The sequence below is a fragment of the Equus caballus genome, chromosome 25 (assembly GCF_041296265.1).
Source record: "Equus caballus isolate H_3958 breed thoroughbred chromosome 25, TB-T2T, whole genome shotgun sequence".
Classification (NCBI taxonomy): domain Eukaryota; kingdom Metazoa; phylum Chordata; class Mammalia; order Perissodactyla; family Equidae; genus Equus; species Equus caballus.
This window is the reverse complement of record NC_091708.1, coordinates 24,196,839-24,217,988: the sequence shown is the minus strand read 5'-3', so window position 1 is coordinate 24,217,988 and position 21,150 is coordinate 24,196,839. Positions and strand designations below refer to the sequence as shown.

At 37.6% G+C, this 21,150-nt stretch overlaps 1 protein-coding gene across 16 annotated transcripts in view; it reads left to right on the top strand.

Annotated features, from left to right (window-relative positions):
• LPAR1 (lysophosphatidic acid receptor 1) overlaps nt 1–21,150 on the top strand; it is a 352,985-nt gene that overhangs the window by 259,824 nt on the left and 72,011 nt on the right. For all 16 annotated transcript variants that reach the window (XM_070251331.1, XM_070251332.1, XM_070251330.1 and 13 more), the window contains one exon: nt 18,000–18,159. In XM_070251331.1, coding sequence (XP_070107432.1) covers nt 18,115–18,159 — 45 coding nt within the window. In that variant the 5' untranslated portion in view covers nt 18,000–18,114. The remainder of the gene's footprint in view (nt 1–17,999; nt 18,160–21,150) is intronic.

Below are 21,150 nucleotides of genomic sequence, written 5' to 3'. Positions count from 1 at the left end.
TATCTTTCTATCTTTCCATTTATTTGTGTCTTCTTCAATTTCTCTCATCAGTGTCTTGTAATTTTTAGTGTACAGATCTTTTACCTCCTTCATTAAGTTTATTCCTGAGTATTTTATTGCTTTTGATGCTATTGTAAATGAGACTGTTTTCTTTATATCTTTTTCAGATAGTTGGAATATAGAAACACAACTGATTTATGTATGCTGATTTTTGTATCCTACAACTTTATGGAATTTGTTTATTGGTTCTAACAGCTTTTTGGCGGAGTTTTTAGGATTTTTTATATATAAGATCATATCATCTGCAAACAGACAACCTTACGCCTCCTTTTTGATTTGGATGCCTTTTATTTTTATTGCATAATTGCTCTGGCCAGGAATTCCAGCACCATGTTGAATAGGAGTGACAAGAGTGGGCTCCCTTGTCTTGTTTCAGATCTTAGTGGGAAAGCTTTCAACTTTTCACTGTTGAGTATGATGTTAGCTGTGGGCTTGTCATATGTGGCCTTTATTATGTTGAGGTACATTCCTTCTATACCCAATTTGTTGAGATTTTTAAATCATGAATGTATGTTGAATTTTATCAGATGCTTTTTCTGCGTCTGTTGAAAGGATCATATTGTTTTTATCCTTTGTTCTATTAATGTGGTGTATTACATTAATTTGCATATGTTGAACCATCCTTGCATCCCAGGTATACATCCCATTTGATCATGGTGTATGATCCTTTTAATGTGCTGTTGAATTCAGTTTGCTAGAATTTTATTGAAGTTTCTTGCATCTATATTCATTAAGGATATTGACCTGTAGTTTTCTTTTCTTCCAGTATCCTTATCTTGCTTTGGTATCAGGGTAATGCTGGCCTCATAAAATGAGTTTCAGAGTGTTCCCTCCTCTTCAGCTTTTTGGGATAGTTTGAGAAGGATTGGTATTAATTCTTCTTTAAATGTTCTGTAGAATTCACCAGTGAAACCATCTGGTCCTAATCTTTTCTTTTTTGGGAAGTTTTTGCTTACTATTTCAATCTCCTTACTCATTATTTGTCTATTCAGATTTTCTATTCATGATTCTGTCTTGGTAGGTTGTATGTTTCTAGGAATTTATTTTTTTCTAGATTGTCCAATTTGTTGGCATATAATTTGTCATAGTCATGACTGTTGTTCTTTAATAACCTCTGTAACCTGGGTGAAACTTGTTTGGAGATAGATGGGGTCTAGAAACTAATGATGAAATATTTTCCCTTTGCTTTTACAATGAGCTTCTTGTTTGGAGAACATTTTACAGCTCTGGGTCAGTGTCTCCTTATGTCTCCCTCTATATGAGGAATACCCTACAATCATCAGTAGCCTGGCTGTGAAAGAGTTAATGTTTCCCAGTACCAGGCACTGACATAGGCAGTAGGGGAAATCTGGTTCATTTTGTTTCAAAATACACCATACTTCAAATAAGTACAAACAGCTGCAATGTGGGATTGGAGCCAAAAGAAATCAGTGTGGGGCTATGAACTCCAGCTGAGAGAAGTTCATGTAACGCGGATCTGATATCTGGCTCCAAAACGAAACCATCAGACCCCAGCGGGAGAAGAGTCCTTGCTTGTCATCCCTGTCACCTCCACAACCACCACCCAAAGAAACTGGGGTGGTTCTTCAGAGAGGTGACGTTTTCCCTCTGGAGCCACTTCTCCACAGTGGAGTAAGCATGCCACATTTGGTTTCTTGGATCTCAGAACTACAGTAGTGTAAAATGGAGAAATCTTGGAACACAAGGGATTGATAGATACGCTGCCTGCTTATTTTATTTCCATGACTTGGCTCAAAACAGCAATCATATGAACACTGGTCCTACGGCACACTCCTTGCTTCTCAAGCCGCAGGAAATTCTTGGTCAGGTAGAAACTGCTGCCACTGAGTCTATTTGGTTGTTTCTTCTCCTCTTAGAAGAAAAAATCTAGAATTTTTATAGAATTTTTAGGGAATATGAGTTTAGCAAAGCTTTTTTGTTTTCTGATTCCTTTTATACCAGAATTTACTTTTTAATGTTATAATGCCTTATCTTCTCTTTGGAATGGCCATGTAATCCCTTTTCACACTAGTTAGAAGTTTTTTGTATGAGATTCTCCATTTTCTGTGCATTTGAGTTCCCCCCTGGGGTTTTCTGGACATGTAGGACAGCATCTTTCGGGCTGATGGTTAGAAGTCTTTAAAGTGCTGCCTCACAGCTGTTCTCATGTCTCCAGTTGGTTTTTAGGTTATGTCTCAGGCATCAGGGCTTGTGGCTACTTTGTGGTTTTACTATCTCTTCAGTTTATAAAAAGGCTTCTTTTCCTTTTCATTTTCTGCTGCTTTTGTGATAAACAGCTTCAACAATAATTTTGAAAGATATCCACTGTTACATTTAAAACCCTTTCATAAAAGGAAAACGAGATAGAACAGCATTCACAAGTTAGAGAAGGGCCCTTTTTTTGTTTGTTCGTTTTCATAGTTACGAAATCACTGTGAACAGTGAAGAGTCATTTAATTCCCTTTGCCTCACATTCCTAATTTCCTCAACAGGGGTGATAATGTTTAAAATGTTACTTATAGAATTGTCATATTAATGAACCAGGCTATCCTTTCCTTACTGACCTTAGGTTGGCAAAAGCAAGTGTGTGAATTCTCAGGAATCTACAATATGTATATATCCTTAACTCAGTTGGGAATAATTCATCCTCTAGCACAATACTAATTTTCTTTAGATTTCCCTCTATACTTACTGTTTTAAAGAAGTCTGTTTTAAAGAGGTATTGCCAAGAGAGACTTCACTGAGGCGGAGTGGTGTATATTGGTGTATAAGGAAAGGAAAGGAAATTAAGTACCTCATTATTTTTCCCATGGCGAAATAGGCACAGGATTGTATTCAATACATATTATTTTTTTCCCTCAAAACTTTGGGCAGGACATATAAGTCTAGACTTATGATGTACACTCATTTTTTTTTTCTAAGCTGTTATCTCCAGTTTAATTAGAGATTAGTGAAGGAAACTGGTTTCTTATTTGGGCCTGGAACTTTGAAAATAAATGAAACTTCCCTCTTTTTGAATAACACATTCAAAACAACATCTGGAAGAGATTATGCTCACTGGTAGGCAGAAGAAATTTCATAATCCAGCATCTTCAAAGAACATGGTACCTTGTCACATTTCCCCTATATCCTGGAAACAGAAGAAATTCTTAGGACTACATTGCTGGGGCACCCACCATTTTCTTTGTTTTGTGTTGACTGTAAATGTATTTCTCTAACACTATAATATTTCTTTAGCTTTTGAAAATATGGAAAACTTGGTGGTGTGATGCTGCCTGCGCTGTTTACTGTGGTCCAGACATCTCTTTTTTCTAAAGACCTATTTGACTTTGGCAACATGCCTCTTATACTCTGTGATTTGTCTGTGACATCTTTTCCTGTCTTCTCTAAAATCAAGCACATGTGTGCCTGGGATAGTTATGTAATTTGTAACAGCAACTTCTAACCAGATTTAAAAAATTTTTAAATTTATCCTTGGGCATGTCTATTCTTATGGTCAGTTGTGACACGTGGACACTCTCTTCCAATTAAGCATATTTTATTTTAGGTGACGGGGCTGTTTCTGCTCCCCCCTCCTCCTCCCCTCTTCCTCCTCATTCTCAACCTACAGAAAAAGGTTTCAAGTACAGTAAAAAGTGCAAAGAACCTTTTATCTCACCAAGTCAATTAAGAATGAATGGCTGACATGATGCCCTAACACCCTCAAGTACTTTATAATGTATTTCCTACAAGCAAGGACATTGTTCTACATAGTCACAAAATGATGTCAGAATTAGGAAACTAACATCGTTGTCTTACCATCAGCTAATTTTCAGATCCCAGTCAAGTTTCCCTCAATTGTCTCAATAATAGCAAAGGATCCAGGTTAGAATCTTGCATCATATTTAATTTGTCATGGCTTTTGTTAGTCTACTTTAATATGGAACAGTTTCTCAGTTTTTTTTTCTTTTATGACCTTGATCTTTCAAAGATTACAGCCCAGTTATTTTGCAGAATGTCCTTCAGTTTGGGTTTGTTCCATGTTTCCTTCTGATTAAATTCAGATCTTGAAACTTTGGCAAGAATATCACAGAAGTGACGCTGTATTCTTCTCATCGCACCCCTCAGTTGGTGCACAATGTTGATTTGTCTCAATTTCCGGTGATGTTTACTTTAATCACTTGATGAAGGTGGTGTCTTCCAGACTTCTCCATCATAAAGTTACTGTTTTTCTTTTGTGATTAATAAGACTTTGGGGGGGAATTATTTGGGTCTATGTAAATATCCTATTTCTTGTCAAACTTTTATTTATTTATATTAAAATGAACTCATGGATTCCTATTTTGTTCAAAGGATTATAAATGTGTTACTGTCACTTATTTTGAAGTTCCAGTTTTCCATTTTGGGCCTGTATTCTCAGGCAACGAGTGATCTATTCGTGGTCCCTATAGATTAATTTGCATTTTCTCTAGTTTTACATAAATGGAATCATACAGTAAGAGCTGTGTGTTGTCTTGTTTGGTTCTCTTCCTTTTTTGTGTGTTTGGTATATTTTATTTTATCTCCTTCTTCGTGTATTGGCTATAAATCTTTGTTTTCAGTGGTTGATTTGGTGTTCATAGTGGGCTTTAACTTATAAGCTGCTTATAAGGTGGCGTTAAACCTCTTTATGTATTGTATAAGAATCTTATTTTCATTTTTGAAGAACATTTTCCATGGGTATAGAATTCTAGATTGATAGGCTTATATTTTTCCTTACTTTAAAGATGTTGATCCCTGTCTCTTTGCTCGCAATGTTTCTGATGAGAAAACTGTCATTCTTATCTTTGTTTCTCTCTATGCCACACATCTTTTTTTATCTGGAGGCTTTAAGGATTTTCTCATTATCATTATGTTTTGATAAATTGGATTATGGTGTCCCTTTGTGCATTTTTGTTTCTTGTGCTCATGGTTCATTGAACTTGTGGAATCTATGGGTTTACAGTTTTCATTAAATTTGGAAATTTTTGGCCTTTATTTTCCAAATATTTTTTTCTGTCCTCCTCTTTCCTTTAGGGTCTCCAATTATGTATATATTAGTCCATTTGAAATTTTCCCACAGTTCACTGATGTTCTTTTAGTTTTCTTGTTTCTTCTTTTCTCTCAATGTTTCATTTTGTATAGTTTCTATTTCTATCACTTTATTAATCTTTTCTTTTGCAATTTCAAATTTTTCTGTTAATCCCATCTAGTGTATTTCTCATTTTATACATTGTATTTTTTTAAAATTGAGGTTATGACAGTTTACAACATTGTGAAATTTCAGTTGTACATTATTGTTTGTCAGTCATCTTATAGGTGCATCCCTTTACTCTTTGTGCCCACCCCTCTACCATCCTTCTCCCTGGTAACCACTAATCTGTTCTCTTTGTCCATGTGTTTGTTTATCTTCCACATATGAGTGGAATCATACGGTGTTTGTCTTTCTCTATCTGACTTATTTTGCTTGACATAATACCGTCAAGGTCTATCCATGTTATTGTGAATGGGTTGATTTTGTCACTTTTTATGGCTGAGTAGTATTCCATTGTATATACATACACTACATCTTCTTTATCCATTTATGAGTTGATGGGACCCTTGGGTTGCTTCCATGTCTTGGCTATTGTGAATAATGCTTCAATGAATATAGGGGTGCATAAGTCTCCTTGAATTGCTGATTTCAAGTTCTTTGGATAGATACCCAGTAGTGGGATGGCTGGGTCATATAGTATTTCTATTTTTAATTTTTTGAGAAATCTCCATACTGTTTTCCATAGTGGCTGTGCCAGTTTGCATTTCCACCAGCAGTGTATGAGGGTTCCTTTTTCTCCACAACCTCTCTAACATTTGCTATATTTTGTCTTGGTTATTATAGCCATTCTAACGGGTGTAAGGTGATATCTTATTGTAGTTTTGATTTGCATTTCCCTATGATCAGTGATGATGAGCATCTTCTCATGTGCCTATTGGCCATCTGTTATGCATTGTATTTTTCATTTCTAGAAATTTGATTTGCGTCTTTTAAAATACCTTCTGTCTCTACTTAACTTTTTGAACATGTGTGATATAGTTGTAATAACTATTTTAATGTACTTGTCTGTTAATTCTAATATCTGTGTAAGTTTTGGGTCTATTTCAATTGAGTGATTTTTTTCCTCCTCCTTATGGGTCATATTTTCCTGCTTCTTTGCATGACTTGTGTAATCATTGATTGGATGCCAGACTATGTGAATTTTACCTTGTTGGATGCTGGATATTTCTGTGTTCCTATAAATATTCTCCAGCTTTGTTCCGAGTCACAGTTAATTACTTGGAAACAATTTGATCTTTTCAGGTCTTGCTTTTAAAATTTGCTAGGTGGGATCAGCTCAGTGTTTAGTCTACGGCTCATTATTCCTCACTACTGAGGCAGATGCTTCTGATGGTCTACCCAGCGTCCCGTGCGTTATGAGGTCTTCAAGTCTTGCTGGTGGAAACAGAGATGATTCAGATGGATATTACTCCATCCCTAATGGTTTCCTCATGTGCATTCTCTGATTAGTTCTCTGTTGAATACTTAGGGGAATGTCAGATCTCTGAGCTTTTCTATCTTTCCAGTTCTCTCCTCTGTGGTGCTCTGTTCTGTGAACTCGAGCTGTGTTGAGCTTCTCAAGTTCTCAGATGTGCCTCTTTTTAACTCAGTAAGTTCCCTGGGTTCCATCTTGATTTACTCTGTACTGTGGCTTGGACACTGTTGAGGCAGGAAGCTGGGGCAATCATAGGGCTCACCTTGTGCTGTCCTACTTCTTAGGGATTGTTGTCCTTTGTTGTCTGATGCCCAGTATTTGGTATATTTTATCTGTTTTATTTGTTTATTTTTTGTTTTGGTTGTTTTAGACAGGCAATTATATCTGGTTCCTGTTACTCTATCTCAGCCCTCTACATTCTTTTTCTATAGAAAATCAAAATGCCTGTATCACCTCAGGGCATAATACATATGTGTGTATTATCTTTGTACGTTTTCCCAAATGGGAGAGATTTATAGATACATAATTTTGATACGATTTAATTTTTATTGGATGTATGAAATTGAATTGCATGTAAACATTGTTTTAATAACTCAGTTGGCAAGTACTGTATTATTGGATATTTAGATTGTTTCTAAAATTTTTCAGTCATATATGATACTGCATTAAGCATCCTTGTGGCAAAATCTTTGCCCTTAATGTTCTTTCCACAGTATAAATTTCTGATTCTGGAGTTACATACCCTTTGATTCAGCATACTTTTTAGGATTTTGATGCAAACCACACGCACACACACACACACACACACACACACACACATCTGTATTGTACTCCAGAAAGATTATAAGAGTTGCATCTACACTGGAAATAAACTTGAGTGCCTGTTTTTTTGATGTGGCAAACATATCAGAAAACTATCTTTCAAGCATAACTTTCTAATGTTGAGGTACAGTTTTAAATCACTATTCTTCAATTCAAACACTCAGAATTGATTTTGATTTAATCTTTCAAAAGTACTTGTAATTGAAGCTCCTGGAAACCTTAGATAATGGAAGATGCCTCTGTCAACAGAATTCTTTGCTGTTACAAACTAGTATTCTGGGCTGAATATTTCTCTTATCACAGCTGTAGACTTCTATATTCTGGCCAGCTATTTTGACGCTTTACCCTGACCCCCCGTTTGTTGTCTCTTCTTCCCTCTTTCCCTTTCCTTCACCTCCACCAACACGAACATCTATATTTGTATTCCTTCTATTCTAGGCCGTTTTGGAATTACTTCTGATTTTAGAAACATGCACACGCTTTTAGAAGGAAATACCTCACAAGATTCCTCTATCAGCTCTTGTTGGAAGAGTGTAGCTCAGCCTGAGGCTTGATTATAGAGGTTGTAATTCTCCTTATCCTGAAGCCTGTGGACTGTGAACACTTCAAGTTGGTTCAGAAGCTGCCTCTTTATACATTCCTCAATAAAAATGGATCCACCCTATGCTTCAGGGTGCTGCCTCCCTTAGGTGAAACTCTAAATTACCATTAGTCTTTGCGCTGCTCTGGGTCCCTACGCAAATGGCTGAGGGTCATGGCATGGAATTACTAAGAGCAAGAGCTTAGAAATTGTGGGCCTTGGGTTATGGAAAGAAACAAGGCAGTAGTAGGTCTGTCTCTTATCCAAAGAGTAATTCTTCTAATTGTCCTACCTTCAAGAAGATTTTCTCTGTTCTTTTGGTTGACTTCTCTTTGTTCCCAGACTGTGTCTTCTTGCTCTCTCCCTTTGTGACTGAGCATGCTCACTTGAGTTCATTTTTCTCTAATTTGTAGGGTGTGCTTTTCTTTCTGGTCCGTTCCTGGTCCATCATTCCTAAACTACAGATTTTTTCCCATTTCCCTACAAATTTCCCATAACAGAAACTAGCTTGAGCTGGAGACTGTAAACAGAGTACAGCCAATCCTTTGCCCTAGCAGTGACAACTGTTCTGAGATTTTTCTGCAGATTGTGTTTTACAGTTCCTGGTTATTTTGGCAAGTTTCAGGATAGCGTCTCTCCCCATCAGGAACACTGTTCAAAAGTGGAAACTGGATGCCTGTCAATACAGTCTTTGAAATCAGGACAATGAGTTTATTTGAAGAATTTTTGACCACTTTCTTCAATCTGTAGAATACTGGACTCTGAACTGATAAAATACGTGTAAAATTGTGCGATTGTGGTACTTGCGTTTCTCTTTCTGCAGGCAGTCTGAGCAGGATGGGCTAGCTGTATTCCTTCCTTTGAATGCATCAGCTGAGTGCCATATGGAAAGAATGATAGACTTTTAGGCCAAATGTAGAATAAAAGGTCTGATTGAAAAGCTGGAGAAGCAAATGGAAAAACTGATCCTATATGTGGAAAAGGAAAGACTTAGGAACATGAGATATATTGTCTTCTGGGAGTATATTGAAGCAAGATCTTGCCTTTGATATTTTGAAGGAGAGAGGAAAGTTTCTGCAGCCACAGGTAGAGATGGTATTTTAAAACAAAAGACGAGAAAATAATTTGGTTTCTTAAGTGCTTTTCTGATTTCTTTGTTCTAACTCTGCATGTGAAGCAAATGGACCCTGACAGTGATCACATGCTTACATCCTCCCAGCTGGACCATTTGCCTCACCGGTTTTATGGGAAGCAGTGGTAAGGAGAGGAAGCTCAGATAAAAAAAATGTAGCATGGCTGTTCCTTTGTCACCCATTTTTTCTCCTTTCCCTTTCATTTTTGGATCTTTAAGCCTGAAATTCTCATCTTTATCATCTTTAGAAATAAAACAGTATTGATGGACTCTCAAAAGGTGAAGAATTTTTTTCTTGTGATTTCCTGGAGTTTTTAATCTTAGTTTATTATAGTTATATGCATTTCAATCGAATAGCTTTCTTTTAACAGTTATCATAACTGCATTTTTTTTGGTCAACATTATTACAGGTATTCTGGGTTTATGTGGATTGACAAGCTGTTCATGTCAATGCTCTCCTGAGCACATTATTTTGATTCGTCACTTGATTAGTTGTATGATGTCATCGAGTGGATTTTTCAGGGTGGAATATATCCTGATAATTTTGTATTTAATAAAAGTGCCTTGTTATTGCTATCGCAAGTAAATAACAGCTTGGCTGAATGTATAATTTTTGAGTCATTCCATATTTCTGAAAAATCATCAGAGTTGCTCCTGTGTCTTGTCATCTGTTGTGGCCAGGATGATGGCTGCATCCAGCCAATTTTTTTCCCTTGTGATTTGATTTTCCTCCACTTGTTTTTTTATGAGAATTCTTTGAACTCCTGAAGTTAACAAACCTGTGTTTCAGTTGTAGATTAGGTACTTCATATTTTTCCTGGAATGTAGTGAGATCTTTTTTTTTTTTTCAATTGTGATAACGCACATAACAGAAAATTTACTGTCTTAACCATTTTCAAGTTCAGTGGTTTAGTGTTAAGTATAGTCACGTTGTTGTGAAACAGATTTCCAGAATTCTTCTCATCTTGCAAAACTGAAACTCTATACCCATTAAACAACAACTCCCCATTCCCTCCTCCCCTTACCAGCCCCTGGCAACTGCCGTGCTCCTGTCTGTCTCTGAATTAGACTACTCTAAGTACCTCAAATAAGTAGAATGACAAACTATTTGTCTTTTTGTTATTGGCTTATTTCACTGAGCATAATGTCCCCCAAGTTCATCCACGTTGTAGCATGTGTCAGAATTTCCTTCCTTTTTAAGGCTGAATAATATTCCATTGTATGTATAGGTCACATTTTGTTTATCCGTTCATCTGCCAGTGGACACTTGGGTTATTGTGAATAATGCTGCTATGAACATGGGTGTGCAAATATCTCTTTGAGACCCTGCTTTCAGTTCTTTTGGGTATATACCCAGAGGTAGAATTGCTGGATCATGTGATAATTCTATTTTTAATTTTTGAGGAACCACCCTCCTGTTTTCTATAGCAGATGAACCATTTTACATTCTTACCACCAGTACATAAATATTCCAATTTCTCCACATCCTTGCCAACACTTATTTCCTGTTTTTTTGATAGCAACCATTTTAATGGGTGTATCTCATTGTGGTTTTGATTTGCGTTTGATTTGCATTTCTCTAATGATTGGTGATGTTGACTATCTTGTCATGTGCCTTTTTGGCCATTTGTATATCTTCTTTGGAGAAATGTCTATTCAATGTCTATTCCTTTTCTTCATTTTTTTAATTGGGTTGTTTGATTTTTGTTTGTTGAATTGTAGGAGTTCTTTATAGGTTCTGGATATTAACTCCTTTTCAGATATATGATTAAAAAATATTTTCTCCCATTCTGAGTTGTCTTTTCACTCTGTTGATTGTGTCCTTTGCACAGAAGTTTTAAATTTTGATTTAGTGCATTTAATCTATTTTTTCTTTTGTTGTCTATGCAGCGGTATGCTCTTTAAAGCTACAAATTTAACATCTTTGAAGAAAAATTTACTTTTTTTCTTGAAATTTTTTTTTTGTATATGAGGAAGATTGGCCCTGAACTAACATCCATGTCAATCCTCCTCTATTTTGTACATGGGAGGCCATCACGGCATGGTTTGATGAGCAGTGTGTAGGTCTTCACCCAGGATCTGAAGCCACAATCCCTGGGCTGCCAAATTGGAGTATGCAAACCCAATCACTACGCCACCAGGCCAGCCCTAGGAAAAATGTACTTTTATTGTTAAATAACCTCTATTCTGTTTGTTCTTCTCAGGTATACTAATTATTCTTATATTGAATCTCTATTTTCTATCCTCCATGGTCATAATTTCTAATCAATGTAGTAACTTGTTGTAAGCATGTATGATTTTTCTCAAACCTCTCTTCCATGGCATCAACTTAGTTTTCTGCAGTGGCAAATCTTGTAGTTTAAAATTTTTAGTTTCAGAAGTGATACTGTTTTTTCCTGTTTTCCTTTTTTGCAATCAAAATTATAAATGTTTATAATTTAAGGTGTCAAATAGCTGTATGGGGCTTGCTAAGAGAAAGGAGTTCCTTGCTCCCTCTCTGCTATTTCACCTTCCCATTCCTACTGTTTTCAGTTATTTTAACTGCTTCATTTGCTATTTGCATCACTCTAAGATTTTTACTTGTACTTTTTGATATATCAGTTTTAAATATTTATAGACTTCCCGTGTGGAAGGTGTACCATACACATACTCCCATCCTGTACCTCGTCATCCTAATAGAGTTAGATCGTGATTTTGATTAGGTCAGTTTTCAGTGTTAATGTCCTAATGACCTTGTTAATGTCATTCACAGATGAGTCATCTCGAATTCTATGAACCCTTTTCTACTTCTGCAAATTCTTTGTTCTCCTTTAAGTTTTAATCATTCGTTTTATGTTTACTTAGTTTTCTACGTGCTTATTACTTATTCAGTTCCAAGCTCTGTCAGTTCTAGAAGTCTGTCAATTTATCCAGGTGGGCAGTTATTCTGTCAAGAGTACTTTGTGAGTCTTCTTACCTGTCACCCAGGGATCTCCTTTCACAATTATGTCAGGAATTCCCTTTGTTTTTCTCCTGTATTGAACTCCTGTTCTTGTGTCCCGTGCCTGCCTTTTTCTTAGTTTTTTCCTTCTTTTGCAGAAGAACATCGTCCAATAGAATTCTAGGTTGTAAATCATTTCCCTCATTGCTCCGTTGTCTTCTAGCTTCCAAGTTGCTGTAGAGAAATCCAAAGACTTTCTGATTTCGAATCCTTTGTTTATGAGCTCCCCCACACACTTTCTGATAGCTTAGAGAATTTTAAAAAATCTCTAGCATTAAAAAAAAATCTTATGATGCTGTGCTTAATGTAGACATGTTAAAATCAATTGAAGTGGGCAGGTCAGCAGCCAGTGGGCCCTTACAGGCAATAAACTTATGACTTTTCACTTTAGAAAATGTTTTGAGTTAGTTATTTGCTTCCCCCCCTGCTTTATTTCCTTTATTCTTTCATTCTGGAATTGCTTTTATTTCATTATTAGATCTCCTAGACTAGTCTTCTAGCTTTCTCATTTTTACTGTTCTGTTTTTTTCTTCACTGCATTTGTTGCTCTACATTTTGGACAAATTCCAATCCTTCTATTGCGTTTTTAACAGTTTTTGAGCATCCTGTTTTTGTTTCACTGGGTGTAATGTCTTCTTCCTGATGTTACTATTGTTAAGACTTTTCATCTGCTCAGATTCCAGAGAGAAGATTCTTCCAGTCTCAGGCCTTAGAGGATATAAGGCTGGCTTCAGATGCTATTTAGCTTTAGTACGGGGAATAGATACTAAGAAAGACAAGTGATCGCTCTGGCATTTCTATATCTCATCTTCTTGTTCTTCCAGATTTGGAGTTCAGAGTTTTTTCTGCTTGGTTTCTGCCAGACTATAGAGCTCTCTGCAGGAGGATACACAATTTCAAGTCTGATTTTTTTCTATTTGATCTAAATGACTCTATTTATATATAACACTTTCTAAAATTTTGAGGATACATTTTTTTCCTTTCCTAGTTTCAGCATTGATGGCTTCTTTCCTCTTTTAGTACTTTTGTTCATCTGTTCTGTTTTGGGGATGGAAGCTTTGAAATCTACCCATATAGCCACCCCACCCCTCTGGTTTATCTTCTGCTTCACTAATACCATTTTCTACTTTATTTTTTATTGTTTTCTACTTTATCAACTGCCTTCATTCAAGTTCATAATTCAGATTTTTCTTTCTTTTTTTTTTGTTAATGCAGTCTCATTTTGACCTCATATTTTTTTAAGTTTTCACTTTTATAATGTACACATATTTCTTAAGTAAATATTTGCTCTGATTCTAGAGTCTTCCCTTCTCTTGAACCATAATATTTTTCACTTCCCTGGTGGATTTGGCTTTTTCTCTGTTGCTTATCCTTAGAGAGGGAAGACTATGCATATTCAGCATCAGGTATTGCCCTGTGTTCTTTCAACAGACTGAAATGAGTCACTGTTTGACTCCAGTCCAGATGAAGGAAAAAGGTCAGACTTGTAGTAGATTAATTTGCCAATTAGAAATTCATCTTCCTATGAGGCCTCGGGAAGGAACCAGCCTCAGCTCCAGAGGAATCAGAGGGAAGTTTGCCTCAGAACCAGAGACTTTCTTTTAGGTGTTTGGTGTGGTGTTCAGTAATTAGCAAGTTCATTGTCACTTGGCTTGGCTGCCCATATCAGAAGCCAGCTGATGTATTTTTTTCCTTCATGTATTTTCTGACGCAATCACGATGGCCACATGTAAATTAGAAGTAAATACAGTCAATCATTACTTGCTTAGTTGGAGCCAGGAACCCCTTTTAAGGAATGAGCATATTTTAAATGTACCCTGTCTCTCCCTGACTTGATTCCCTCCATCTCTCCTGCCTCTGAACTAGTGGTGTCACTACGAGTCTGTTGGGATCTCGTTTGCTTATTTTCTGTCCATTTAGTTGCATTTTCACAGGAAGGGGATATTGTGCCTAAGTCCTTCTGTCAACCTCTTGTGTTGATTCTTTCCAGTATATATTCCTGGAAGTTTAAGCAATATCTGGGATCCATCTGTGGCTTCTAGGGCTTGTTCAGGATATTTCCTAGTCTTATATTCAACTGGTTATTTCTCTAGTAATCTGGCACAGAGGAATGAGTCTATGCAGCTTTCTTATTTGTAAATTGTATTTTGTATATCCCTTTTTAATTGTAGAGAGGGATATCGAGGTAATTCTTACCCAACGACTTTGGGGAATGGATGAATGGGCCAGTAAGTAAATAAGTGACACAGCTCATCTTTTGCAAGTGAGGGGTGTTAGAGGTAGTTTTGTATTTTTGAGAAGAATGATATAGGTTAGAAGAAAGGCCTAGAATGGAAAAAGGAGACAACTAGGGAAGAAGAGGAGGGGTGACAGTAATGGTTCAAGGGCATCTGGGGTTGGTGGGGCCCACCCACATTGCTTTGTGGTTTTCTGCAGCTGGAAAAGTCTTTGGAGCTCAAGCAAAGGAAATGGAGAATTGGGTTGATGGCACATGGGAAGAACTCAAGACAGGTATCCACATACTGGGAAGAGTTCAAAGAGGGGTGTATTTCTTTAATAATTCTGTGCGACTCTGTAGTTGACAGTCTGGAGCTCTGGGAAATGGAGGACTAGTATGTCAAAGTAAGCCAGCTTACGTGGCTACAGATTGAATTGTATTATTGTTTGGGATATTCTCTTTTTTGTCATCTTGTCTAATTCCCCCAGAATAGTTGGTAAGTAAATAGGTTTCAAAAATGTAATGTTAAGGCATCACTCCCATGAGAGAGTGATTTCTACCCTTTGAGGTAGTATTGTTTAGCCTTGTATTTTCAGAGTTAAGTAACCGTACACCATTTTATTTCATTTTATTTATCTATTTATTTTTCACTAGAGGGAAAACTCTATTCAGTACAGATAGACTTTTCAGGACTTATTTTTTATATATTTTTTAAAATTTATTTATTTATTTTTGGATGTACATCATATTTCGAATGCTGTGTAGATTACATCATGTTCACCACCCAAAAACTAATTATGGTCCTTCCCCTCTATACCATTTTATAAAGGGCTCTTATAAGGTAAGAACAGGTTCAACGAAAGCCTCCAAACTAGATATGTCATAAATACTTTAGGGAAAGGCATTTAATTGTCTCTCATTTTCTTCTTGAAAATATGAACCTACCCTTTGTGTTATCTACTGTGTATCTCAAGGATATGAAACATAAAACAAAACTAGGGACACATCATTGAAGTTTTATAGAGATGAGAGCAGCACAGTGTTCTCTGTGTCAGGGTTTGGGGAAAAATAGGTACTCTACAGGACATCTGACTGTCATCCTGCTTACTTCAGGACCATCTGAAATTTTTGCTTAAAAAAACTCCACGCACTTTTTGTCTCTTCTTAATTTTTGTTTACTGGGAGGGTTAGTCTATGGAAAGGCATGGGCCCTGGAGTGGGTCCCGGTTCAGGTCTCAGCTCCCTCATTTCCTGGCTGTGTGACTTTGGGTATGTAGAACAACCTTTCAAAGCCTCAGGTTTCTCCTCTATGAAATGAATTAATACCTGCCTCAAACTGTCTATGAAATGACTGCTTCAGTGCTCAGAATCTAGTAGGTTTTCAGTAAATCCCACTGTCCCCCTTTTGTTGTCAGCAGTGATGCCATATGGCTTATTTGTCATATCAATTTTTATATCCCTTCCCTTACTCCAGGCTAGGTGCTCAGTATTCACCTTTCAAGCAACTCTGTGTACTCTGAATATTGAAACTATTTTAAGGTTGTATTACTTAATGACTTAGCTTGGCAGAAATGATATTGAACTGGAGCACACAGTGTGAGTCTTTAGGGATGGAGTCTCATTGCCTGCTTATTTTGTTTTTTTTGGTGGCTATGCTATTTGTATATTTATCTGTCCACCCCATAGATGATAGAGCAAGATAATGTGAATTGTAAATACATGAGAAGGAAAAATAGAAATGTAGAGGTGGGCACAAAATGATGCTAGGAATAAGTTCAATACAAAATATCACACCATGGGTCCTGTAATGTTCTCAGGGTAGACATGGCACTCTAGCAGCCTTCAGGAAAGAGGAAAGGCATTGCCCTATACATATCTTTCTCCTGGGCTGTTCATTTGATCCACAGTGTGATAAATAAGGGGTCATTTTTTTTTCCTGCTAAAGCTGGGATCAAGGAGAACATCACTGTTGTCTCAGGGAAGCTATGGAATTTTGTGTTGAATATTATACCAAAATAGCTTTACTTATTAGGTATTAATAAAAATAGTCACTCTAACAGAGGTAAGAAAATAGGAAGGTGACACGGTTCTAAACAATTAAAACCTAAAGTGATTAAAACTCTAGTATGAAGGACAATATACAAAGACGGGAAAAAAAAAATTTAAAGTTCATAAAAGTTGCTGCCAAACCTAGATTATTTCTTAGGAAATAGTTCTTCCAAGGTTATGTAACTTGCCCAGTGTCATCCAGCTAATATAGAGTAGTGCCAGAGGATTTGGGGCAAAAGACTTGGAGTAAATGTCTAACCCACCATTAACTCCTGCTTAAGACTTGGATCTCGCGATCCTGGTTCATTATCTTCGTTATTATGAAAAGATCATTTTCCAATAGTTAAAAAGTGTTCTGGTATCATCTTGCATGCAGGGTAAACTAGAAAGTATATTTACAGACAAAAAGCTCCCTGAAGGCAGGGGCTGGCTCAGCATTATTCCTGAAAGCCTTAGTTCCCTGTGGGTGCTCAATAAGGATCTTTTGAATAGAAGGATATTGTTAGGTGGTGTGAAAAGCTAAAAATGAAACATTTTCTTAAAATGAAAAATTCCCCTTCTGGACTAAATTGGAACATGGAAACAATCACATCAGTCTTTTTATTTTATTTTTTTGGTGAGGAAGATTCACCCTGAGCTGACATCTGTGCCAGTCTTCCTCTACTTTGTATGTGGGTCACTGCCACAGCATGGCTGATGAGTGGTGTAGATCCACACCTGGGATCCAAACTGCAAACCTGGGCTGCTGAAGTGGAACACATGGAACTTAACCACTAGGCCACAGGGCTGGCCCCCACATCAGTCTTTTGACAGAACTTGGGCCATGCTTTACGGCAGGGAATTTAATGTCTTTGTGAATTTTCTTAACAAACTTATCAATAATGGAGGATTTGGTTATACTTTGTGTTTATCTAGCATCCTTTCTTTAAGATGTCGAAAGGATTTTAGAAATGCCTTCTTCCTCACGAAACGTGGAAGTCTGACTTACGAAGCCCCTACGGAGTACCCGACTCATTCTTGTGACCGACTCCTGTAACTTTGGGGTGTCTTGCCTTTCTTAACTCTTGAAAGTGGTGACTAAGTTCCCTGAGGAAATGTAAGCACTGGGAAGGTTCACTTTCTTACGTTTCCTGCTGGACCAGAAATTGCTGGTGGTTCTAGTCCTGATTCTGGCATTAACGAAATGTGTGATTCTAGTCTCTTCTCTCCTCCAAGTCTGTTCTTTCATCTGCAAACGGCCAGGCTTGAACTGGGGGATCTCGAAGACACTTGAGAATATTATTTGCCCTTTGTGTAGAAACTGTCAGCTCTCAATTGTGGGTCATTTAATTCCTTTTTTGTTTAATGATGGGATGACGTCTCCCCCTGGCCCACGCTCCCCATCTTCACAACTTGAAACTACCTCCCCAAACCATCTAGCCAGCATGCAGAGTCGAAATTAAACTACGAAAATACGTCACCTTAACATGATTTGGAAAATGGTACAGAAGTCCTGCCTCTGGGGTGTTAGATGCTCCCTACTGGGTTCTTCTTTTCATTGAGATTGTAGCTGGCATTTGGGGCAGAGGTTTTTGCTTCCTCTGGCCAGTGGTACTTCTCTCTCAGATGCTGGTCCTCTCAGGCTAAATGTGGGTTTTCCACTCCTTTTCCAGGTACACAGTTTCTCCTAGCATGACCGCGATCTGATCAGGAACCGAGAGAATTTGACTCCTGTGTCTGGTGCTGCAGTGCTGGGGCCTGGTCACCGCCCGCAACTACGGAGCTGCCATGGCTGCTGCCTTTACTTCCACCCCTGTAATTTCACAGCCCCAGGTAAGTGATTCAACCCGGCATAGGTTTGGGCTAATCATAGTTTTGTCGAATATTTAAATATTTGTCAAATATTCAGAAAATGTGTTTGATTCAAGGGATCGTGTGTATTCTTCTAACGATCATTTGAGGGGTATTTGGATAATAGTGCTTTTGTGAGGGAGGTGCTGTTTAGTTCAAGAAGCAACTGGAACAATGAACAAGTGGTTTTAGTGAACCGGCCTCTGTTTGTAGGGGTCCCTGGTTTTCAATGCTTAGGCTGTCTGGCTGTACTAAAGGCATTAAACGCCGCATCAAGACTGTCGGTAGTAAATCCTGCTGCTTTCCCTCTCTTGGCTTTTCTAGGGTTTAACGAAAGATCTCAGCACAGATCTAATCTTATAACAAGTTTTCTGAATGCTGTCTCGTTGTCTTCCTCCTATAATGATGATGATTATTTTTCCTTGACCTGTTCTAGGAACTTTGAAGAGAAAATGCAATTCCAAAAACTTCTGAACACCAGTAATGAGTTATTTTTCTGTCGAAGGGAGAACAGTAATATGGGAGGGACATTGCCTTTGTTCAGATTATTTTACAATCTAATCTATTCAAGTATTAACTAGACTCCTGGAGTCCCAGCGGGCAGTGTGGTACAGTAGGGAAACAGACTTTGGAGTCATGAGGCCTGAATTCGCATCCAGATTGCTGGATAAGGAGCCTGAGTCATGCTAACCTTGCTTAGCTTCACTTTTTCTCAGGTAGTCATACCTCACAGGACGGTTATGTGGATTAAATGCCAGAATAAATGCAAAGCACATAGAAGGTCCTCAGCAAGTGTAGTTTCCCATTTGTTCTTTCTTCATCTTTTCTTCCTCCTTTTAGAGTGTGACCTCCCATCTCATTCAGGACAATCATTTTTAGGACAACGTTAAACAAAAAAGTATACCTTTGAGAAAGAGCCATATTGATTGAAATTTGAATCTTGATGATACAGAATATGGTTCCACACTTTTTTTCTGTATCCTTTTGCAAGCTGCTAAATTTTGTAGGTGTCTGAAGTATGGATATGTGTGTGTGTGTGTGTGTGTGTGTGTGTGTGTGTGAGAGAGAGAGAGAGAGAGAGAGAGAGAGAGAGAGAGAGAGGGAGGGAGGGAAGGAAAGGAAGAGGGAGAGAGAGAGAGGAGAAAGGGGCCAAGGGAAATTTTTACTTCATTTACTATAAATCCTTTTTTTGTCCTCTAAAAGACCTTGGAATTTTATCATATGGACAAAGTCCTTGCTGTTCCTTAACGTTTTAAAGCTTTTAGTATTATTTTCCGAGATGTTGAGTGTTCCCACCTTCATGCATATTTCTTTCTGGTAAGGGGATCATTGCCTTTTCAACACTTCATTTACTCTGGGTGTTGGGTTTCCATTCCTCTCAATAGTGTTTTTGGTGCCCAAGAGACTTGGTGAATGGGTAAAAAGATTTAATGCCCGTTACCTGAAGTCACCGTTTCAAAGTCCACTGCAGCTGTTCCCATGCAATGACTATTCTTTTGTGAAGTGAATTGGGTCTAGCACAGGTTTTCTGGACAAGGCATTTCAGCATCCCAGTCTTGTGCTGTCATTTGTCAGCATTTCCAACAGCATCATTTTATCTAAACACCTTCCATTTTACACAAGCTGCTGTCAGCTGGTGAGTAATAGAAATATTTTCAAATGATTCATTTAATTAAAATGTTTAACACTGCCCAAGGTAGAAAGAGGTCATATTTAATCTAAACACTTGGGGAATTGTGTACTCTTGTAAATTCTCTGTGGGAAAGTAAATTGGTACGGTCTACTGTGGACAGTAATTTGACAGTATCTATTAAAATTATATACCTTTGCACATACCCTGTTCCCATCTTGATATCCACATTAGAAAAACACTCATATATGAACCCTAGGAGACATGTAGAATGATTGAAGCATTGGTTGAAGGCCAAGAAGTACGAAACTTTCTAATATTCAATAGTGGAAGGACTTCATAAAGTCCAGAATGTTGATATGATTTAAATACCACACAGCAGTTAAAAAATTATACATACCTATCTATCTATCCCAACATGGCTCTATCTCCCGAAGATATGGAGAGACAAGAAAGCAAGATGCAGAATAATGCTTACAGGAAGATATCGTTAAAACTGTAAAACAAGACCATATGTTTTTAGGGGCCAACATATGGTCCATTAATGTAAATGCATAGTGAAAGGTCTAGAACATACATTGTCAACGGGGATGATGTTGACCCCAAGAGGGCAAAAGCTGGATCTTCGGAGATGAAAAAATCCCTCCAGAACTCTAACCCTGTCTGATGAAATCCTATTCCTTAGTATTTAATTTCTCTCATTAGGGAGAATTTAAGTTTAATTAAATTTTTCTTCTTGAGAGTCACCAATGGAAAAAAAAAAGTCAAGAAATACTCGTCTCGAAGGATGCACAAGGCTCTCCAGTCACTACCTTGGTTCAAATCCTGGCTTCAGTATTTACTAACTGAGGCTTGGGGGGAGGGTGGAGAAAGGTGTTCACTCTCTCAGTGCCTCCATTTCCTCATCTGCAACCTGAGCATCATCATAATAAAGCAAACTTCGTAGGATTGTTTTAAGGATGAAATGAGATAATATGTAAAACTTAGAACAGTGTCTGGCGCATATTGCTCGATACATCTTAGTTGGTATCATTGTTCAGTAAGCACTGTGGCAGGTGTGGGTATACAAGAATAAGTAAGATAAGCAAGGCTTTTGCCCTGCCAGAGTTTAGAAACGTAGTGGGAACTATGCAGATAAGGAAATAAAAAATCACAATGCTTTGTCACAAATGCTATGATATAGGAAGTATAGATTCTTTAGGAGTAGAGTAGAGCACCCGGGAAGAAGTTGGAGGATCAGAGAAGGCTTCTTGAAGGAAGACTACCAGGCTGGGGGCTTATGAATGAGCATGAGTTATTCTGGCAAGGGAGAGGAAATAGCATGTGTGAATGTCAGATGTCCC